Genomic DNA, 17,803 nt, shown 5'->3' on the forward strand with positions numbered 1-17,803 from the left:
ACAGGTCTGCAGATGATGGAGTCAACATGAGACTGCACTTCATCCTAGAACACCTCGACAGTGCAGGGACCTACGCGAGGATTCTGTTCGTGGACTTCAGCTCAGCCTTCAACACCATCATCCCTGAACTCCTTTCCGCCAAGCTTCTCCTGCTCAGCGTCTCACCTGCCATCTGCCAGTGGATTTACAGCTTCCTGACGAGCAGGACACAGCAGGTGAGGCTGGGGGAGGCCACCTCATCCACACGCAGCATCAGCACCGGGGCGCCCCAAGGTTGTGTCCTCTCTCCGCCGCTCTTCTCTCTCTACACGAACGACTGCACCTCAGCACACCCGGCTGTCAAACTCCTGAAGTTTTCAGATGACACCAGTCATTGGCCTCATCAAGGAAGGTGACGAGTCTGCGTATCGACACGAAGCGGAGCGGCCGGAGCTGCGGTGCGGCCGACGCAACCTGGAGCTGAACACGCTCGAGACTGTAGAGATGATCGTGGACTTCAGGAGGCATCCTTCGCCACAGCTGCCCCTCACGCTGTCCAGCTGCCTTGTGTCAACCGTCGAGACCTTCGAGTTCCTGGGAATTACAGTTTCTCAGGACCTGAAGTGGGCGACCGACATCAACTCCGTCCTCAAAAAGGCCCAGCAGAGGATGTAGTTCCTGCAGCTTCTGAGAAAGCACGGCCTGCCACCGGAGCTGCTGAGACAGTTCTTCACAGCGGTCATCGAATCAGTCCTGTGTTCTTCCATCACAGTCTGGTTTGGTGCTGCTACAAAAAAGGAAAAACTCCGACTGCAACGGACAATCAAAACTGCTGAGAAGGTTGTCGGTACCCCCCTACCCACTCTTGAGGACTTACACGCTGCCAGAACTAAGACAAGAGCGTGCAAAATCCTCTCGGACCCTCCGCATCCCGGTCACCGGCTCTTCCGGCTCCTTCCCTCAGGTCGGCGCTACCGATCAATGCAAACTAGAACTAGCAGACATTCCGACAGCTTCTTCCCTTTTGCCATCAACTTCTTAAACACCGAACCTACGATTCCATTACAACATCTTGGCAATTTTTTGTCTTGAGTTTGTTGTCACCTTTCTGTGGGGCCAATTATGTATTACTCGTGCACTCACTGTCGTAGTCTCACCACGCTGCACTATTTGCAGCCCTTGTGCCCTTGTGCCACAATGGTCATTGCACCGGACTATTGCAATATTAGTCATTAGAACTGCTCTACGTGCTAGAGGACTCTGCATCTTTTTGCACAATTGTCAAAAAATAAATAAATAAATGTACCGGCATTACCAGATAACTATTAACCCTTTATTGCTCAGTGACTGTTTTTTTGTCAATGTCTTTATGTCTCAGAAGTGTTCTCTGCCAATGAACTGTCTGTTGTCGTACTAGAGCGGCTCCAACTACCGGAGACAAATTCCTTGTGTGTTTTTTGGACATACTTGGCAAAAAAAGATGATTCTGATTCTGATACTCAGTTTCATCCCTGTGGACAGCGAAACGTCCTGTGGACAAATTCATCTGCCACTTTCATTCTCATTAGTGGGTGTTTAACAGTGCCATTTACAGCTCGGTGGATATATAGTTCCTTGGTACGTTGGTGAATATTAATACACGAAAAAAGATCATATGTTATTGTTGTCTTGCTATTTAATGGGTGTTGAAAAAGGCCTAATTGTGGCCCGTATTATTCATCGGTAAGGACTTGGGCTTTGGAAGCAGAGCAACAGTTCGAGTCGCCGCTGCCACCAAAGCAAATTGCAACTCGTCGTTGAACAAACACTCGTCTGCCTCCTGACTATTGTTGAGGTGCCCTTGAGCAAGACACCAAATCGATAGTCAGTGCTCAGGGGAGCACTGACACCCTTCCACGCATGCATGTGGACTGCACACCTGCTTCTTTGTGTGGCGTGCAACAAAAACATACAGCAGAGTGCACAGTGAATTTGCCCAACATTCAAACAGACTTCTCATCTTGGAATTCTAATTCTAATTAGGCAAAAACACATCCGTTTAAATTACAATTAGAGAGTCCTCAAGTTTTACCAGTGCATGAGGCATGATACTGTATTCATTTTTCAGCTCTAAATTGTTACCTTGTGTGTGTGTGTGTGTGTGTTTGTGTGTGCGTGGCATGCATGTTTCTTTGCCCCAAATTCCCAGCCGTGTGTGTAGTTCCTGGGCCTTTGGGTGCTAAGCAGTCGCCCAACAGGCCTCCCAACATCTGTCACCTACTTACTAAATATCCACAAAGCCCTCGGGCTCCATTTAAAACACACAAACTCTTGCATAACAGTTACACATGCACACAGGGACATAGATCCCAATGGACAGCAATGCATTCCCAATGCATAGATGAAAAATAAGAATACAATTTCCATGAATAAAAGTCTGCAAGATTTACAATATGCAAACATAAGGCTATTGTTGAAGGCACACCTGTGTTGCATTTATATTACTGTTGAGCTGTCTAATAGATACATGAACCAGTAAAATAACAGTAGCCTACGTAAAATTGTAAAAGTATTCCAACGTCCAAGGCTAGGGATAAGGTTTCAACTTATTTACCGTAATTTCTCGTGTGTAACGCGCATTTTTTCCCCTAAAAAATTCTCAAAAGTCAATAGTGCGTGTTATACATGGGTATAAGGGCTAATGGAAATTTTATAAATGTATGCCGCCATCTACTGGTTATGAAAAAGCTATACACTTTCATTTCAAAATGCCACCACCACCTAGAGGTTATGAGAAAGGTGTACACTTTCATACTAATATGGCACCGCCACCTAGTGGTCATAAAAAAGGTGTAGCCTACACTTTCATTCCAATATGATAGGGGTACGTATGACTGCATATATGTACAGTTGTGCTCATAGGTTTACATACCCTGGCAAAATTTGTGAAATATTATTTATATATATATATATATATATATATATATATATATATATATATATATATATATATAGATATATATATATATAGATATAGATGTGTATATATATATACATCTATATATATATATATATATATATATATATATATATATATATATATAGATGTGTATATATATATATATATATATGTGTGTATATATATATATACACACACACACACACACACACACATATATATATATATATATATATATATATATATATATATATATATATATATATATATACATACACACACACACACACATACATACTGAACAACAACCATAATTAATTTCTTTATGGCTATGTTTCGTTTAATGATAATGCTTTTCTGAAATGCTTGACCGTTTAATTTGAATCCCATTATAATAAAAGTAAATGCGTTGCTACAGCCACCCATTTTCTACACCACTCACCTATTTAGGGTCACGGGCTCTGACCCTACCCCAGTTGACTTTGAGCAAAAGGCAGGCGATACACCCTGGACTAGTCAGTCAATCACAGTATAGAGTAGAGACAGGCAACCTTTCACACTCACATTTACACCATCACTGAGTTCTAGCAACTAGTTCGAGCAAGATGTAATTGTAAATAAACAGTCAAAGGGTGCATCTGATTCAGGGTTAACAGGATGTCAACAGCAGAAGAAAATATCGATTTCTACCGAAAAAGGTTTGTTGTAACTAAGTTAGTGTCCATATGTCTGCATTTCCTCCATTTTTTTTCTTTTCATCTGCTAGACTGACGGTCGCAAGCTGCTTTCACATGCTCTTATTTCTCTACAATTAGTGATTGGTTGTAAACTTACCTCATATATTGTTCAGAGTACTGTAATTTCTCGTGTATAATGCGCAACCATGTATAATACGCAACCCCAAAGTTGACCTAAGAAGTCTGAAAAACCCTACCACCTATGTATATTGCATTTTTACAATGCATGATTTTGCTTCTACCCTTATGATAAAAACATGAAGTATTATTTGTATTTTGTTAGTATTTTTCAAATAATTAAGCACTTTATTTGAACACGTAGTACATTTAAAAATGTACTTGCTCTTATTTTGAAATTCACAGCCCTACTTTTTCATTTAGTAAATTAGAAAACACACAGTTGTGTTCATACGTTTGATTACCCAGGCAGAATTTGTAAGATGGGTACAATTCTTTAAAAGAAAACATGAAGGCCCAGGCAAAACGCATTTACTTTTAGCAAGAACTGTGAAAAATGTAAACAGCATGGCGTAGAGGACTGTTTAAGTGAACGAATAAATGTGTTGGTCCATTCATGGATTAAAACAGCTGTTGTGAAAGCCCAATTTACCTAACGTTTTATTAGTACGTAGTGCGTTGCTGATCGATGAAATCCATTCACTTTTAACAACCCTAATTCCAATGAAGGTGGGACGTTGTGTTCTCATGATTAGTTGCTCCATACTGAACAGAGAACGATGGACACCTGCAAAGATAGTGGCTGCACATTTGTTAACGCTTCATTCATCAGGACTGTTTGTGCTCTGTTCAAGATCGCGCAATGTCCGCGCGCTTGCATCTGTCTGCGTCTGTATTCACAGCCTCTTCAAAGAAATTTCTTTTGTGTTATTTCTTTTTTTAGTTCCACCGTTGAGCTTTTATTTTCATTTTTTTGGAACTACAGTTTTTAGTATTTGAACCTGTCACCCATATATTGTCACCGATTAAGCAATTTTCTATTAGACTTACGGTATCCTTATTCCAATCAAGTTGGGACGTTGTGTTAATCATAAATTAAAAACAATACAATGATTTGATTACAAGTCTCAATTTGCCCACGCCCGCCCTAGTGCGTTTACCTACTTTCAAGCAGATTGAGATGGAATATGCCTTCTGCTATATAACTTGTATTTGGTAAATCAGCAGGTCACTTTCCGACCGCGAGGCAGACAGCCGCCCTATCACTGGCTGCTGAAAGTAATTAGAAAGCTCACATGAGAATGACACTCAGGAGCACACGGAACCAGGTTGAGAACGGAGTTCGTTTGCCCGACGAGTCGACGCATCGCCTTCGCCACTCCGCAATGACGGTTATAGTCGTATATAATCGGCAATCGCGCGTTTGGGACAAGGACACCTCAGCGGTTGGCCGGCACACCGGGTTGGAACCTTAAGCGTGAGGGAATAGTTTATTCAAAATGAGACTGTAAAATATACAAGTCTATCCTCAAATATAACAAAAGCACAAGTGTTACAAACGGCCAGCAGTCGGGCGGTGGCGGGAGAGCGAGCGAGTATGCGAGCTTCTGTGTGGAGGCGTGCATAGCGACTCTTTTTTTTTCCCAATTGGTGCGCTGAGACTGAAAAAAATATCTCAACGATGCCATCGATTAGTCGACTCCACTATCATCACCTTAGCGTCGACTACAAAAACTCGCGTCATGAAACTCTTATCGTACATACTGTAGTCTACTGTGTATTAGTATGTCACGTCACGGTTTGCGCAGGCTGATGTTCCGAAATTCTATGTAATCACAATTCCTTTTCAAAAAAAAGTGTTCAATATTGTGGCAGCGCGATGGGCGACTGGTTAGAGCGTCTGCCTCACAGTTCTGAGGACCGGGGTTCAATCCCATTTGCTTGTTTTCTCTGGGCGCTCCGGTTTATCCTCCCACATCCCATAAACATGCACGCAAGGTTAATTGAAGACTCTAAATGTGAGTGCGAATGGTGGTTTGTTTATGTGTGCCCTGCGATCGGCTGGCAACCGGTTCAGGGCGTACCCCGCCTCCTGCCCGATGATAGCTGGGATAGGCTCCGGCATGCCCTCGGCGACCCGCGTGAGGAGAAGCGCGACAGAAAACGGATGGATGGGTGTTCGATATTGCGCTACATTAGCAAACACACAAAGGAAAAGACGCACGTGTTGGTCAAAGCCGTACGCTGCATCGTGCGACTCTCATTTCCTCGCCTCTCTAAACCTTTAATCCGCGACTGGGAATATGATGCAATCTGACGCTTGGTTCTGAGAATCACACACACAAAATCACATGCAAACAAACCACAGACGTGTGCACCGCTGGACATGTTGCGGCACAGGAAGACAAACAGTCACATTGCACACCTAAGGAAAAGTTAGTCTTGAGTTAACCCAACAGGCATGTTTTTGTGATGTGGCAGAAAGCCGGAATACCTGGAGAAAACCCACGCACGAGGAGACCCTCCAAACACAGAAAACAGGAAGGGCGGGGCCAACAATTGATCCCTGAACCTCAGAACTGTGAGGCAGACAATAATCCCTACTACACCATGCTGTCCCTGCTGTAAGATCGATAGATCGATCGATCGATAGATAGGATTTGAGAGTATATAAAGTATACAGTATTACTGAATTGCCGTAATTAGCTCCAAGCGCGACAAACTGGTGATGGACTCAAAAGGGTCTCGGCGCCACCAATTTCTGCTTTCGGCAAAACAGGTCAAAGCATTTCCTTCCGGCACGGGGAAATGGCGGAACTGGGAAAACGCAGCCATAGTCTTTTCTTTTACACAAGAGCTACCAAACATGACAATATCAGATGAGCAGGCTTTGTTCGTGTTTACATACAGTGGGTACGGAAAGGATTCAGCCCCCCCTTCAATTTGTCACTCTTTGTGAAATTGCAGCCATTTGCTAAAATCATTTCAGTTCATTTTTTTCCACATTCATGTACACACAGCACCCCAATTTGACAGAAAAAAAACCGGAATTGTAGAAATGTTTGCAGATTTATGAAAAAAGAAAAGCTGAAATATCACACAGCCATAAGTATTCAGACCCTTTGCTCAGTATTTAGTAGAAGAGCTACTTTTTTTGAGTTTTTGCGCTAATACAGCCATGAGTCTTTTTGGGAATGATGCAACAAGTTTTTCATACCTGGATTCATGGATCCTCTACCATTCCTCCTTGCAGATCCTCTCCAGTTCTGTCAGGTTGGATGGTGAACATTGGTGGGCAGCCATTTTCAGTTCTTTCCAGAGATGCTCAATTGGGTTTAAGTCAGGGCTCTGGCTGGGCCATTCAAAAACAGTCACGGAGTTGTTCTGAAGCCACTCCTTCGGTATTTTAGCTGTGTGCTTAGGGTCATTGTCTTTTTTGAAGTTGAACCTTTGGCCCAGTCTGAGGTCCTGAGCACTCCGGAGAAGGTTTTCATCCAGGATATCCCTGTACTTGGCCGCATTCATCTTTCCTTCGATTGCAACCGGTCTCCCTGTCCCTGCAGCTGATGCTGCCACCACCGTGCTTCACTGTTGGGACTGTATTGGACAGCTGATGAGCAGTGCCTGGTTTTCTCCACAGATACCACTTAGAATTAAGGCCAACAGTTTCTATCTGGGTCTCATCAGACTAGAGAATCTTATTTCTCACCATCTTGGAGTCCTTCAGGTGTTATTTAGCAAACTCCACACGGGCTTTCATGTGTCTTGCACTGACGAGAGGCTTCCGTCGGGCCACTCTGCCAAAAGCCCCGACTGGTGGAGGGCTGCAGTGATGGTTGACTTTCTAGAACTTTCCCCCATCTCCCGACTGCATCTCTGGATCTCAGCCACAGTGATGTTTGGGTTCTTCTTTACCTCTCTTACCAAGGCTCTTCTCCCCCAATTGATCAGTTGGGCCGGACGGCCAGCTCTAGGAAGGGTTCTGAGTGTGCCAAACGTCTTAGCTGATAACTGCTGTTGGCTTAGCTCCTTCTTTACCACAACAGACCAATACCAAAAGTCCGCATCACTGCAGACCCTGCACCGATCCGCTTGTCGATCTCCCGTTCCGTTCTTCCCTCACTCGTGAACAAGACCCCCAGATACTTGAACTCTTCCACTTGGGGCAGGATCTCATCCCCGACCTGGAGAGGGAACGCCTCCCTTTTCCGACTGAGGACCACGGTCTCAGATTTGGAGGTGCTGATTCTCATCCCAGCTGCTTCACACTTGGCTGCGAACTGCTCCAGTGAGAGTTGGAGGTCACGGCTTGATGAAGCCAACAGAACCACATCATCTGCAAAAAGCAGAGATGCAATACTGAGGCCACCAAACCGGACCCCATCTACGCCTCGGCTGTCCCTTGAAATTCTGTCCATAAAAGTTATGAACAGAATCGGTGACAAAGGGCAGCCTTGGCGGAGTCCAACCCTCACCGGGAACGAGTCCGACTTACTGCCGGATATGCGGACCAAATTCTGACTCCGGTCGTACAGGGACCCGACAACCCGTATCAGGGGGTTCGGTACCCCATGCTCCCGAAGCACCCTCCACAGGACTCGCCGAGGGACACGGTCGAACGCCTTCTCCAAGTCCACAAAACACATGTAGACTGGTTGGGCGAACTCCGATGTACCCTCGAGGACCCTGCCAAGGGCGTAGAGCTGGTCCACTGTTCCACGGCCAGGACGAAAACCACACGGCTCCTCCTGAATCTGATATTCGACTTCCCGACGTACCCTCCTCTCCAGCACCCCTGAATAGACCTTACCAGGGAGGCTGAGGAGTCTGATCCCCCTTGTAGTTTCTTAAAAAGGGGGACCACCACCCCAGTCTGCCAATCCAGAGGCACTGTCCCCGATGTCCACGCGAAGTTGCAGAGGCGTGTCAACCAGGACAGCCCCACAACACCCTTGTCATGTTTTTGTTGCAGTTTTTTGAAAGGCCTATAAACAATTACTGTAAAACAAGACAAACACATTGAAATATATATTGAGAGAGATCAAGAGCAATGGATAACAAAAATATTGCACAAAAGATTCAAGATGGCGTAACAACTGCAATAAAAAACTGCAATATAGCGGGAGCATGAAGCAAGAACCGTCCGTGATAAGAGTGGAGGATTACTGTATCTGTATTCTGTGATGATAAATTGCAGGGACTCATTGCTCCAAGGCTGGGACTCATTGTCTCCAGACATCCCAGGACTCACATAGTCTCAAGTGTAAAATGACCGAAGAAGATAAGGAAATGCGGCTCACCTTCACAATTCTCGGTGTTTTATTGTTCTTATGATCGGCAACGTCTTTTTACTCGTTAATATTGCATCTACTGTTAAAACCAAAAAAAAAGGTTTAACAATGGCGACAGTTTGACCCTATTACACATATAACAACTGAATTCTATTTCCAGCATTTTTTCTTCTTTTTTTTCAAATTCAAACAAATTGGAGGTCAACAAGCATCCTGCAGCAATGACCAAATATGTCAGACATTAAAATAAAGTCTCCTAACCCTCAGTGATGTGCTCAAGTTGCAAAGCATTCATGTTCTCTCTCATCATGCACACGCACACACACAGTGAATAATCCCCATCTGTTGAGGGAACATGCAACATTTCTCCGTGCCCAGCTATCGATGCCTCGCTCTACAGACACACTCACACATCCTGCGAGGCTCAGAGAAGAAAGCAAACGCTGAATGGAAGGTCTTCTAAGGACATGACAACTTGCCGATCCATCCAGCCGAGCTGAGACACGAACCCAGACACACTTAAGTGTGACGCAGATGCCATGGTGTCTGTGCCACCCCCGTCTACCATTGAGAAAATCAATCAATAATTGATTGATCGACACTACCACAACCCTCAAAGACAAACCTGCTGTTCTGGTACAGAGACCGCATACAATCATGCTCGCCATTATTGGCACCCCTTCGTTTTTTGCATAACCTGTATAAGAGCTTCAGAAATAAACTTATACCACACTTTTATCATCAGGATCTTTTAATGGGAGGTCCAAGAAATTTGTTGGGGTTTTTTCAACTTAATTTATTTCAAAAAATAATAAACCCCTCCTTGAGCCGTCACCTTATCGTGGTGGAGGGGTTTGTGTGTCCCAATGATCCTAGGAGCCAAGTTGTCTGGGACTTTATGCCACTGGCAGGGTCACACATGACAAACAGGTCCGAGGTGAGGGACCAGACAAAGCACGGCTCAAAGACCCCTTATGATGACGACAAACTATGGACTCAGTTTTCCCTTGCCCGGACAAGGGTTACCGGGGCCCCCCTCTGGAGCCAGGCCTGGTGGTGGGGCTCAAAGGCGAGCGCCTGGTGGCCGGGCCTGCACCCGTGGGGCACAGCCCGAAAGGGTAACGTGGGTCCCCCTTCCCGCGGGCTCAACACCTGTGGGAGGGGCCATTTGGGTCGGGTGCAGTGCGAGCTTGGCGGTGGCCGCAGGCAGGGACCTTGGCGATCCGACCCCCTGATACAGAAGCTGGCTCTAGAATACGTGGAATGTCACCTCTCTGGCAGGGAAGAAGCCCGAGCTGGTGTGTGAAGTCGAGAAGTTCCGACTAGATATAGTCGGACTCACCTCCACACGCAGCTTGGGCTCTGGTACCAGTCCTCTCGAGAGGGGTTGGACTCTCTTCCACTCTTGAGTTGCCCACGGTGAGAGGCGCCGAGCAGGTGCGGGTATACTTATTGCCCCTCGGCTCGGCGCCTGTACGTTGGGGTTCACCCCGGTGGACAAGAGGGTAGCCTCCCTCTGCCTTCGGGTGGGGGAATGGGTCAGTTCAGAGTACCCACCCTTTTTGGAGTCCTTGGAGTGCGTGCTGGAAAGCGCTCCCGCTGGGGACTCCATCGTTCTGCTGGGGGACTTCAATGCTCACGTGGGCAATGACAGTGAGATCTGGAAGGGTGTGATTGGGAGGAATGGGCCCCCCGATCAGAACCCGAGCGGTGTCCTGTTATCTGACTTCTGTGCTCATCCCGGTTTGTCCATAGCGAACACCATGTTCAAACATAAGGGTATCCACACGTGCACTTGGCACCAGGACACCCTAGGTCGCAGTTCGACGATCGACTTTGTGGTCGTGTCATCGGACTTGCGGCCGCATGTCTTGGACACTCTGGTGAAGAGAGGGGCGCAGGTGTCAACTGATCACCACCTGGTGGTGAGTTGGCGCAGATGGTGGGGGAAGATGCCGGTCCGACATGGCAGGCCCAAACGTATTGTGAGGGTCTGCTGGGAACGTCTGGCGGAATCCCCTGTCAGAAGGAGTTTCAACTCCCACCTGCGACAGAACTTTGTGGGACAAAGTTCTGTCGGGACGTGCCCGGAACGCCTCCCTGGTGAGGTGTTCTGGGCACGTCCCACCGGGAGGAGACCCCGGGGACGACCCAGGACACGCTGGCGAGACTACATCCTTCGGCTGGCCTGGGAACGCCTCGGGATCACCCCGGAAGAGCTGGATGAAGTGGCTGGGGAGAGGGAAGTCTGGGCGTCCCTGCTAAAGATATTGCCCCCGCGACCCGACCTCGGAAAAGCGGTAGAAAATGGATGGATGGATGGAATAAAAATAAATTAAGTTGGAACAAAAATTAAAATAAAATAATAATAAAACCCCTCCTGGTCACCTTATCATGGTGACCTCATCCGATGAGGCCATGGAGAAAGACTTCGGACGGCTTCGAAGAAATTCTGGTCCACCATCCGGCATCTCAGGAGGGGGAAGCAGTGCACCGTCAACACTGTGTTTAGTGGGGATGGGGCGCTACTGACCTCGCCTCGAGACGTTGTGAGCCGGTGGGGAGAATACTTTGAAGAACTCAGACTCTGCTTCCCAAAGCACACAGGTCTTGCTTGAGGACCCAAGATCTTCGCCTCAAACTACGTTTTCTTACACTGTGTAAGACATTTCGTTCTAAAATCTCTTGATAATTTTCTGATTTCATGATACCTGTGATACAGTCAAGGTCTCCAGTACCAGATGAAGCAAAGCAGCCCCACAGCATTATGGCTCCTCCACTACGCTTGACTGCTGGCAGGGTGCTGTTTTCCTTAAAGGCTTCATTGCACTGTCTGTAAACATACTGTGTGCATTGCCAAAAAGCTCTATTTTTGTTTCATCTGTGCATAAAATGTTATCATTTGCTCTTTTGTATCAAACGCAGTTCAGTTCTCTCTAGAAAACTTTGGTTTTACTTGATTCATTTTCTTCAGGAGACGTTCCACATTTAGTACTTACAACTTCGTGGGTGCCAATAATGGTGAGCAGGACTGCATGTAATGCAGTAAACAGTTGGTCCATTGCAGCATCACACCTCACACTGCATACGTTAAGTTTGACTTACCAGCTCTTGGTTGGTAGAATTGGAGTCATCTCCAGGGAAAGGGATGTAGATGGCTAAGGCCACACAGTTGGCAAAAATAGACAGCAGTATAAATATATCGAACGGTCTGAAAGTCAAACTGTTAAGGAGAGTTTTATCACAAGGAGAGATGTAAAAAAAATACAGGTAAGAATAAGACAAGAATGGCACTCCTACACTAATGCTGACGGATGCAAATCGATTTGGATCAGCACCCAATTCTACACATTAACAGATGGATTATTTACTGGCAAATACTAAAAAAAAAGTCTATACCTTCATCCAAATTAAAACGTAATGCGTTACTCCTTGGGACATGCCCCACATGTACACAAAGTTTTGTGAAAATGGTAGGTTAGTCCATAGTTTTTAACGGAATCCTGCCACCAACACACAAACACAAGGCAATAATGATGATGGATTTTGATGTCCAGAGTATACAGTGGAACCTCTAGGGGCCAACACGATCTTTTCCAGAACTCTGATCGACTAGATTCCTTCAGAAATAATCAGTTCCGGGGTAAAACTCTCATCAGCAATAAAACTCCCATCGCAGTTGTGCTGTTTTAAACCAAATGTTACGCAGGATAGGCAGATGAATCAAATTCACATGCACTCAATGCTAGCTTGATAAAACAAAAACGGTTTTCACGCAGTTGCCGGCTTCCCTCCAAATTATCGGACAGATTTCTTTTCTGTAACTGTTTGTTTGTCTTCCACTAACACTTCCAATTCCATTACTTCCAACTTCATTTTGCACTTGCGGTCCATAATGAAAACTCTCTTTTAAATACAGCAGCCCACACCCCTTTTATACCCGTTGCCAACGGCGGGCACAATCTGTGAGCATGAGTGAACACGCAATTTAGCACCTGCTATTTGGGATTTTAGTAAATCAGGTTTTTAGTGTTAACTTAATGAATGACGAAGGCATAATTTAAAGGCACGACTCAATTTTTAACATTCCTGTCACACAAGTCCCCCTTCTCCCCTTCAAAGTCATCTCCCTGGAGTCGAACACCCTTTCTCAGCCTTCTCTCTCACGCCTTTATGCACTCCTGGAAGGATTCTTCCGAAATCCGACGCAGCTCCGTCATCATGGCCGTCTTGATGTCGTCCACGTATTGAAAACAAGTCCCCTCGATGTCCCCCTTGAGCGTGGGAATGAGGGGAAAAATAAATAAGTAAATAATCACACGGAGCCAGCTTGGGTGAGGAGTGCGATTGCTCAAGCACAGCGATGTTCTTCTCGGCCAGGAACTGTCGGACGCTGAGGGCAGGCGCATTCTCCTGCTCTACATTATACAAACTTTGGGTTTGACTGTAAAAGAAGTTTCGAACATTTTGATTTTGTGTGAGGTGCCCGGTTTATCCACAACGACACACTGAAAGGATACTTCCACTCCACCAGGCTGATGCAGGCCCTGCGGATGGGGTTGTTGAGGGTGAGGCAGAACAACGCTCTGGGTGGCCTGCTGTTAGTGGACCCGCCCTGTTTTTTGCTCTTGGCATACTGCTGCCTCTTTCTCTGTGCCAAAGAGCCAACGGGAGCAGCTCCGGCGGTGCACCCCGAGTGCTGCGGACTCGTGTCGGGCTTCGCAACATCGTCCTGCGCCTGGCGAGCGGCGTTGATTGCTGCGTGCCAAGCGAGGACCGGGCTGACGCCGGAACTGTCGCCGCCAGGGACCTGGGTGCCACTGTTGGCTCCCAGGAGGCCATAAGACAGGCCAACAGGCTTGCCGCTGCTGGCAGGGGCATGCAGGGCCTCAGGTGGACTGAGTTGGTGCAGATGAGCTTGGCTTTCTGACCATAGGGCCGAGGCATCAGTGGAGGAAGTGGTCTTTTTGTTGCTGGCATACTGTGCCCCTATAGGAACAGAGAGAGCGGCAATCTATTAGCAATAAATATGCAATATCCTCGTCAGCAGTACTAAATCATGACAACATCTGTGCTTGGAACTTCATATCTTACAGGTTAGCAACCATCAAAAGAATGTTTGTATTTCTAAAGCCATATCTAGAGGTAAAAAAAAGAAAACATATTACAATGCAAATTGGACAAGGTTGGACAATATAATACACACTTATTCTAATAAGAATGGTGCCCTCCTCACGTTTACAATGGTGTCCACTCTAATGTCAAAAATGTCTTTTTCCAAAAAGCAGCAGTACGTCGCACGCATTTGGCTAGCCACTTCGTTGGAGCACAAATGGATTCAAAACTACATCGCCAGTCACGCTTATTAAGGCCAGCGCACACCGAGCACTAAAGTGGACCACTGTGAAAAAAAATGACTTCGTCGCACACCATGCCAGACGATCATTGTATGTCTACCGACGTGCTGTAACGGAAAAACGCTGACATGTATCATGTTTTGATGCTCAGCATACAATATGTTGTTCTGTATTACTTTTTATTGAACCAGAAAAACATGTTGCGATTGTCAGCCAAGAAGCAGATTCCCAAACAGACAGGAAAGGTGCGAGAATAAAGGCAAGAGTGTGTATATTTTCAGAAGCTGGTAACAATGTTTGATAGCGCCATTCATTGACTGCACGAGTGCATTTTGGCAAAAAAGCTCTCCACGCTTTGCCTTCTCGCCACAGGTATATATGAAATTAGAAGTATAGTTAAATATTATTGTAAAACACTATATATATTTCATATGCTGTACGTGTACAGCCTGCTGGGTCTTTTTTGTTTTCTTCTTAATGAAGGCTAATTTTGTATAGGTTGTTCCATCTGCGACATTGTGACGGCGTTCGCCCCCAATTCGAATTTTGAATCGCGGCAAAACTAGTGGCCCACAGTTCATTCGGGTTTGGCCGTGTCGCTCGGTGTGCGGCGGGCCTGAGTTGTTTCCGTGGCAACGTATCTCATTGACTGCCAGCCTTCCCAGTTAACATGGATATTTGACTTCTAAATCCGTCAATGGCAGTGAATGTGTTAAGGCAGAGTGTGCGGCTGCTCCACATAGCAGAGAAAGGACAGGGAGAGAACACACGAATAGGATGTCCGATAGACACACACCGAGAAATACGCCTGGGTGCAGGTCTGCCCTTTGCCGAGTGTCATTTGAGTGTTTTGGGTCATCATAGTATTACTGAAACAGCAGAACTTTGTACCGCAGCATACATTTGTGCACCTTTTATCATCAGTCAAAAGTGGGTGACGGTAACGATTTGCGGCTAAAAACACTAGAATGGCAAAACCATTTCTTTTTGGATTGAAAAATCCTGACATGCAAGGCCATAAAATCCCACTAAAGTCCCGTAGGTGGGCATGTATCGAGACATACGATATGCTACCTGTAGATCTGGTTCGCAATTGCCACACTGCAGGCATCAATGCAAATGGACTGGAACAGTGCAAAGAGTAAATCAAGTCTTTCATCGGATCTTCGCCAAAATGGAACCATTTCCTGCAAGTAAACCCTCTACAAAAGCGCTCCGGAAAGTGTGAAAGTGGTTTTGGTTTGGTTTTTTTGGTGTAATTGAACCTAACAAATAAACTAATCAAAAGCATAGCGCTGGCTCTCTCGAGCTTCCACGCTTGGCGTAAAATCATAAAACGATGCGGTTTGGCGTGAGCGCGGGGGCGCAAATAGGACGGTCTGCACGAATGAATGAGCGAGTCATTCAAATCAATGCAAACTGAGAGTTAAAACGACAGTGCCCTTGACTCATCTCTTTGGCACACAGCAGCTCCGAGTCATGTCATGTCAGCCGCAAAGCAAGTCTTCAAATCAAAACCAGTCCAAACCATATGCTGTGCACGGAGACGATTGGGATGCAGATGGAGGGGGGGGGGTGAAAAATTCTGACTGACATTCACAAAACATCCATCCGTCCATCCGTTTTCTAGACCACTGTTCAGGGTCATAGGGAGCTGGAACCTCTTCCGACAGAAGGCAGACTGCACTCTGGACCGGTTGCCCGTCAGTCACAGACCCACAAGCATTCATACTCCCATTCAGACCGTCACTGAGCGGGAACTGAAGCCGCTGTCTGCACCGTCAGGCGTGTTCACCACTTTCAGTAGTTCCTGATCTTGTCAACAAAAGACTTTTGCTGTACATCATACAAGGCGGTACTGATGTGAGTGTACCATTCGAATAATCAAATCAGTCCTGTTAGTGTCCAAATTGGTGTTGCAGAATTGAGTCGGTTGATTTTGAAGGTCACACAAAGCATTTGAAATAATACTGGAGTCATCTTCAAATCTGAAAAATCATTACATTTCACTAAGTTGGCGAGAGCTCCGTCAGTTCCTTCATTATTATGCTGGCATGACGCGGACACACGAGCGGGCTAACTCTCCTTCTTTTCTTTTCTTTTCTTCCCCCCCCCCCCCCAATTTGTTCTCCATTATTACCTTCTGACAGTTCATCCGCTTCTTGCATCCTCGAATCCACACGTCAGATCCAACTCATCGCTGGAGAGTTATTTCCCAACATTGTGCGAGCGCGGAGCCCTGAGAGGAGCGACCGAACATGTTGGCCGCACATCCGGGTGTCTGCGCGCACGTTCATCCGAATCGCAGCCCACTTCTGCTGCGGACCCGAACCCGAACCCGAAGTGTGGAATTGCACGGTGTGCGAGAACAATCACTGGCTTGCACATTTACACATGCAATAAACATCAAATGCATGTTTGTTTCTTTGTTTTTTATTTTAAAAAATAATAAAAAAAAGCTGTTCCCGTTCTACAATAACGTGTCTAATATTTACAGAATTTCCAAATTCAAAGACAGACAGACACACAGATAGATGTTTGTCTGGTAAACAAACCAGGTTTGACGTATATTGTCTAAATTGTGCACGTGTCCTTACGATAACTTGGTGGTTTTTCGCAACAAACGCATTTTGATGCTGTATTTACATTTCATCATGTTTTGTGATCTGTTTATTAGTTGCGCAAACAGCAAATGTGGTTCATTCCAAAATAATGATCTATTGTTTTCTCCACTTTTAATTGTTGTTGCATGCATTCATTCAAAAATGAAGTAATTAAAATGTTTCATTTTACATAAATATTTGGTGACATTACTTTGAGAAAGGAATGGAAATAGTCGCTCTCTTATATTACATTATTTGCATTTCCGACAGGCTACATTTCCGAAGTAATCTTCCCAATATGGCAGACAACAATGAAACAATTAAATTGCTTTTTCACTTTTCACCGTTTTTGTCCACTTGCAGTCGATCAAATGGGGTCAAGGATTAAAAAGGATGTTTTGTTCATTGCGTTCCATATTTTATGTTGGAACAGCGCCCCATCTCTTTTCATAATAGTTTTTATGCATCTTAACCGTCCTTCCATTTTCCTCACTCGGGTCGCGGGCGTGCTGGAGCCTAACCCGGCCGGGTGACTCCGGGTGACTAACGGTTGTAATGTTCAAAGTCAAAAGGCCTTATCCAGCGAGCTCGAGGTCAAACAAGGATTTGCGTTCTATATTCCCTCAGTTAACATCAAAATGATGCACTTACCCGTCAGGGCTCTTCCTCTTATAATGAATGGCATTCTGTCACCTCCCTTTCCACTGGGGCCTCATTGTGCCGTTGTTGTGCCTTCACTCTGCCGCTCGTCCAGAGAAAATGACTTGTCAGAGCCGCGCTGGAAGGTTACCAGTGATTGGATTACCTGTGCCTGTATGAGGGATAACCGGTGGCGCGTAATCCCTCCATTATAATCCCTGCTCCAGTGTCCACTCGACAGGAAAAGTGAAGCCGACGCAGTTGTCGCTCAACTGGGACAAGGCAGACTGTGCGTTGAGCA

At 45.8% G+C, this 17,803-nt stretch overlaps 1 protein-coding gene across 10 annotated transcripts in view; it reads right to left on the bottom strand.

Annotated features, from left to right (window-relative positions):
* The window catches only part of cacna1db (calcium channel, voltage-dependent, L type, alpha 1D subunit, b), a 71,941-nt gene extending 54,180 nt beyond the window's left edge, over positions 1-17,761 (bottom strand). For 6 of the 10 annotated variants that reach the window (XM_061766135.1, XM_061766128.1, XM_061766163.1 and 3 more), the window contains exons 1-3: positions 17,515-17,760; positions 13,424-13,892; positions 12,009-12,114 (exon numbers count right to left, since the gene is read on the bottom strand). In XM_061766135.1, coding sequence (XP_061622119.1) covers positions 12,009-12,114; positions 13,424-13,892; positions 17,515-17,548 — 609 coding nt within the window. In that variant the 5' untranslated portion in view covers positions 17,549-17,760. Of the gene's footprint in view, positions 1-12,008; positions 12,115-13,423; positions 13,893-16,400; positions 16,539-17,514 lie in introns of those variants that run through there. The other 4 variants (XM_061766105.1, XM_061766090.1, XM_061766099.1 and 1 more) reach the window with 3 other exon arrangements.
* Positions 17,762-17,803: the final 42 nt, after the last annotated feature.

This window comes from Phyllopteryx taeniolatus, chromosome 1 (assembly GCF_024500385.1).
Source record: "Phyllopteryx taeniolatus isolate TA_2022b chromosome 1, UOR_Ptae_1.2, whole genome shotgun sequence".
Classification (NCBI taxonomy): Eukaryota; Metazoa; Chordata; class Actinopteri; order Syngnathiformes; family Syngnathidae; genus Phyllopteryx; species Phyllopteryx taeniolatus.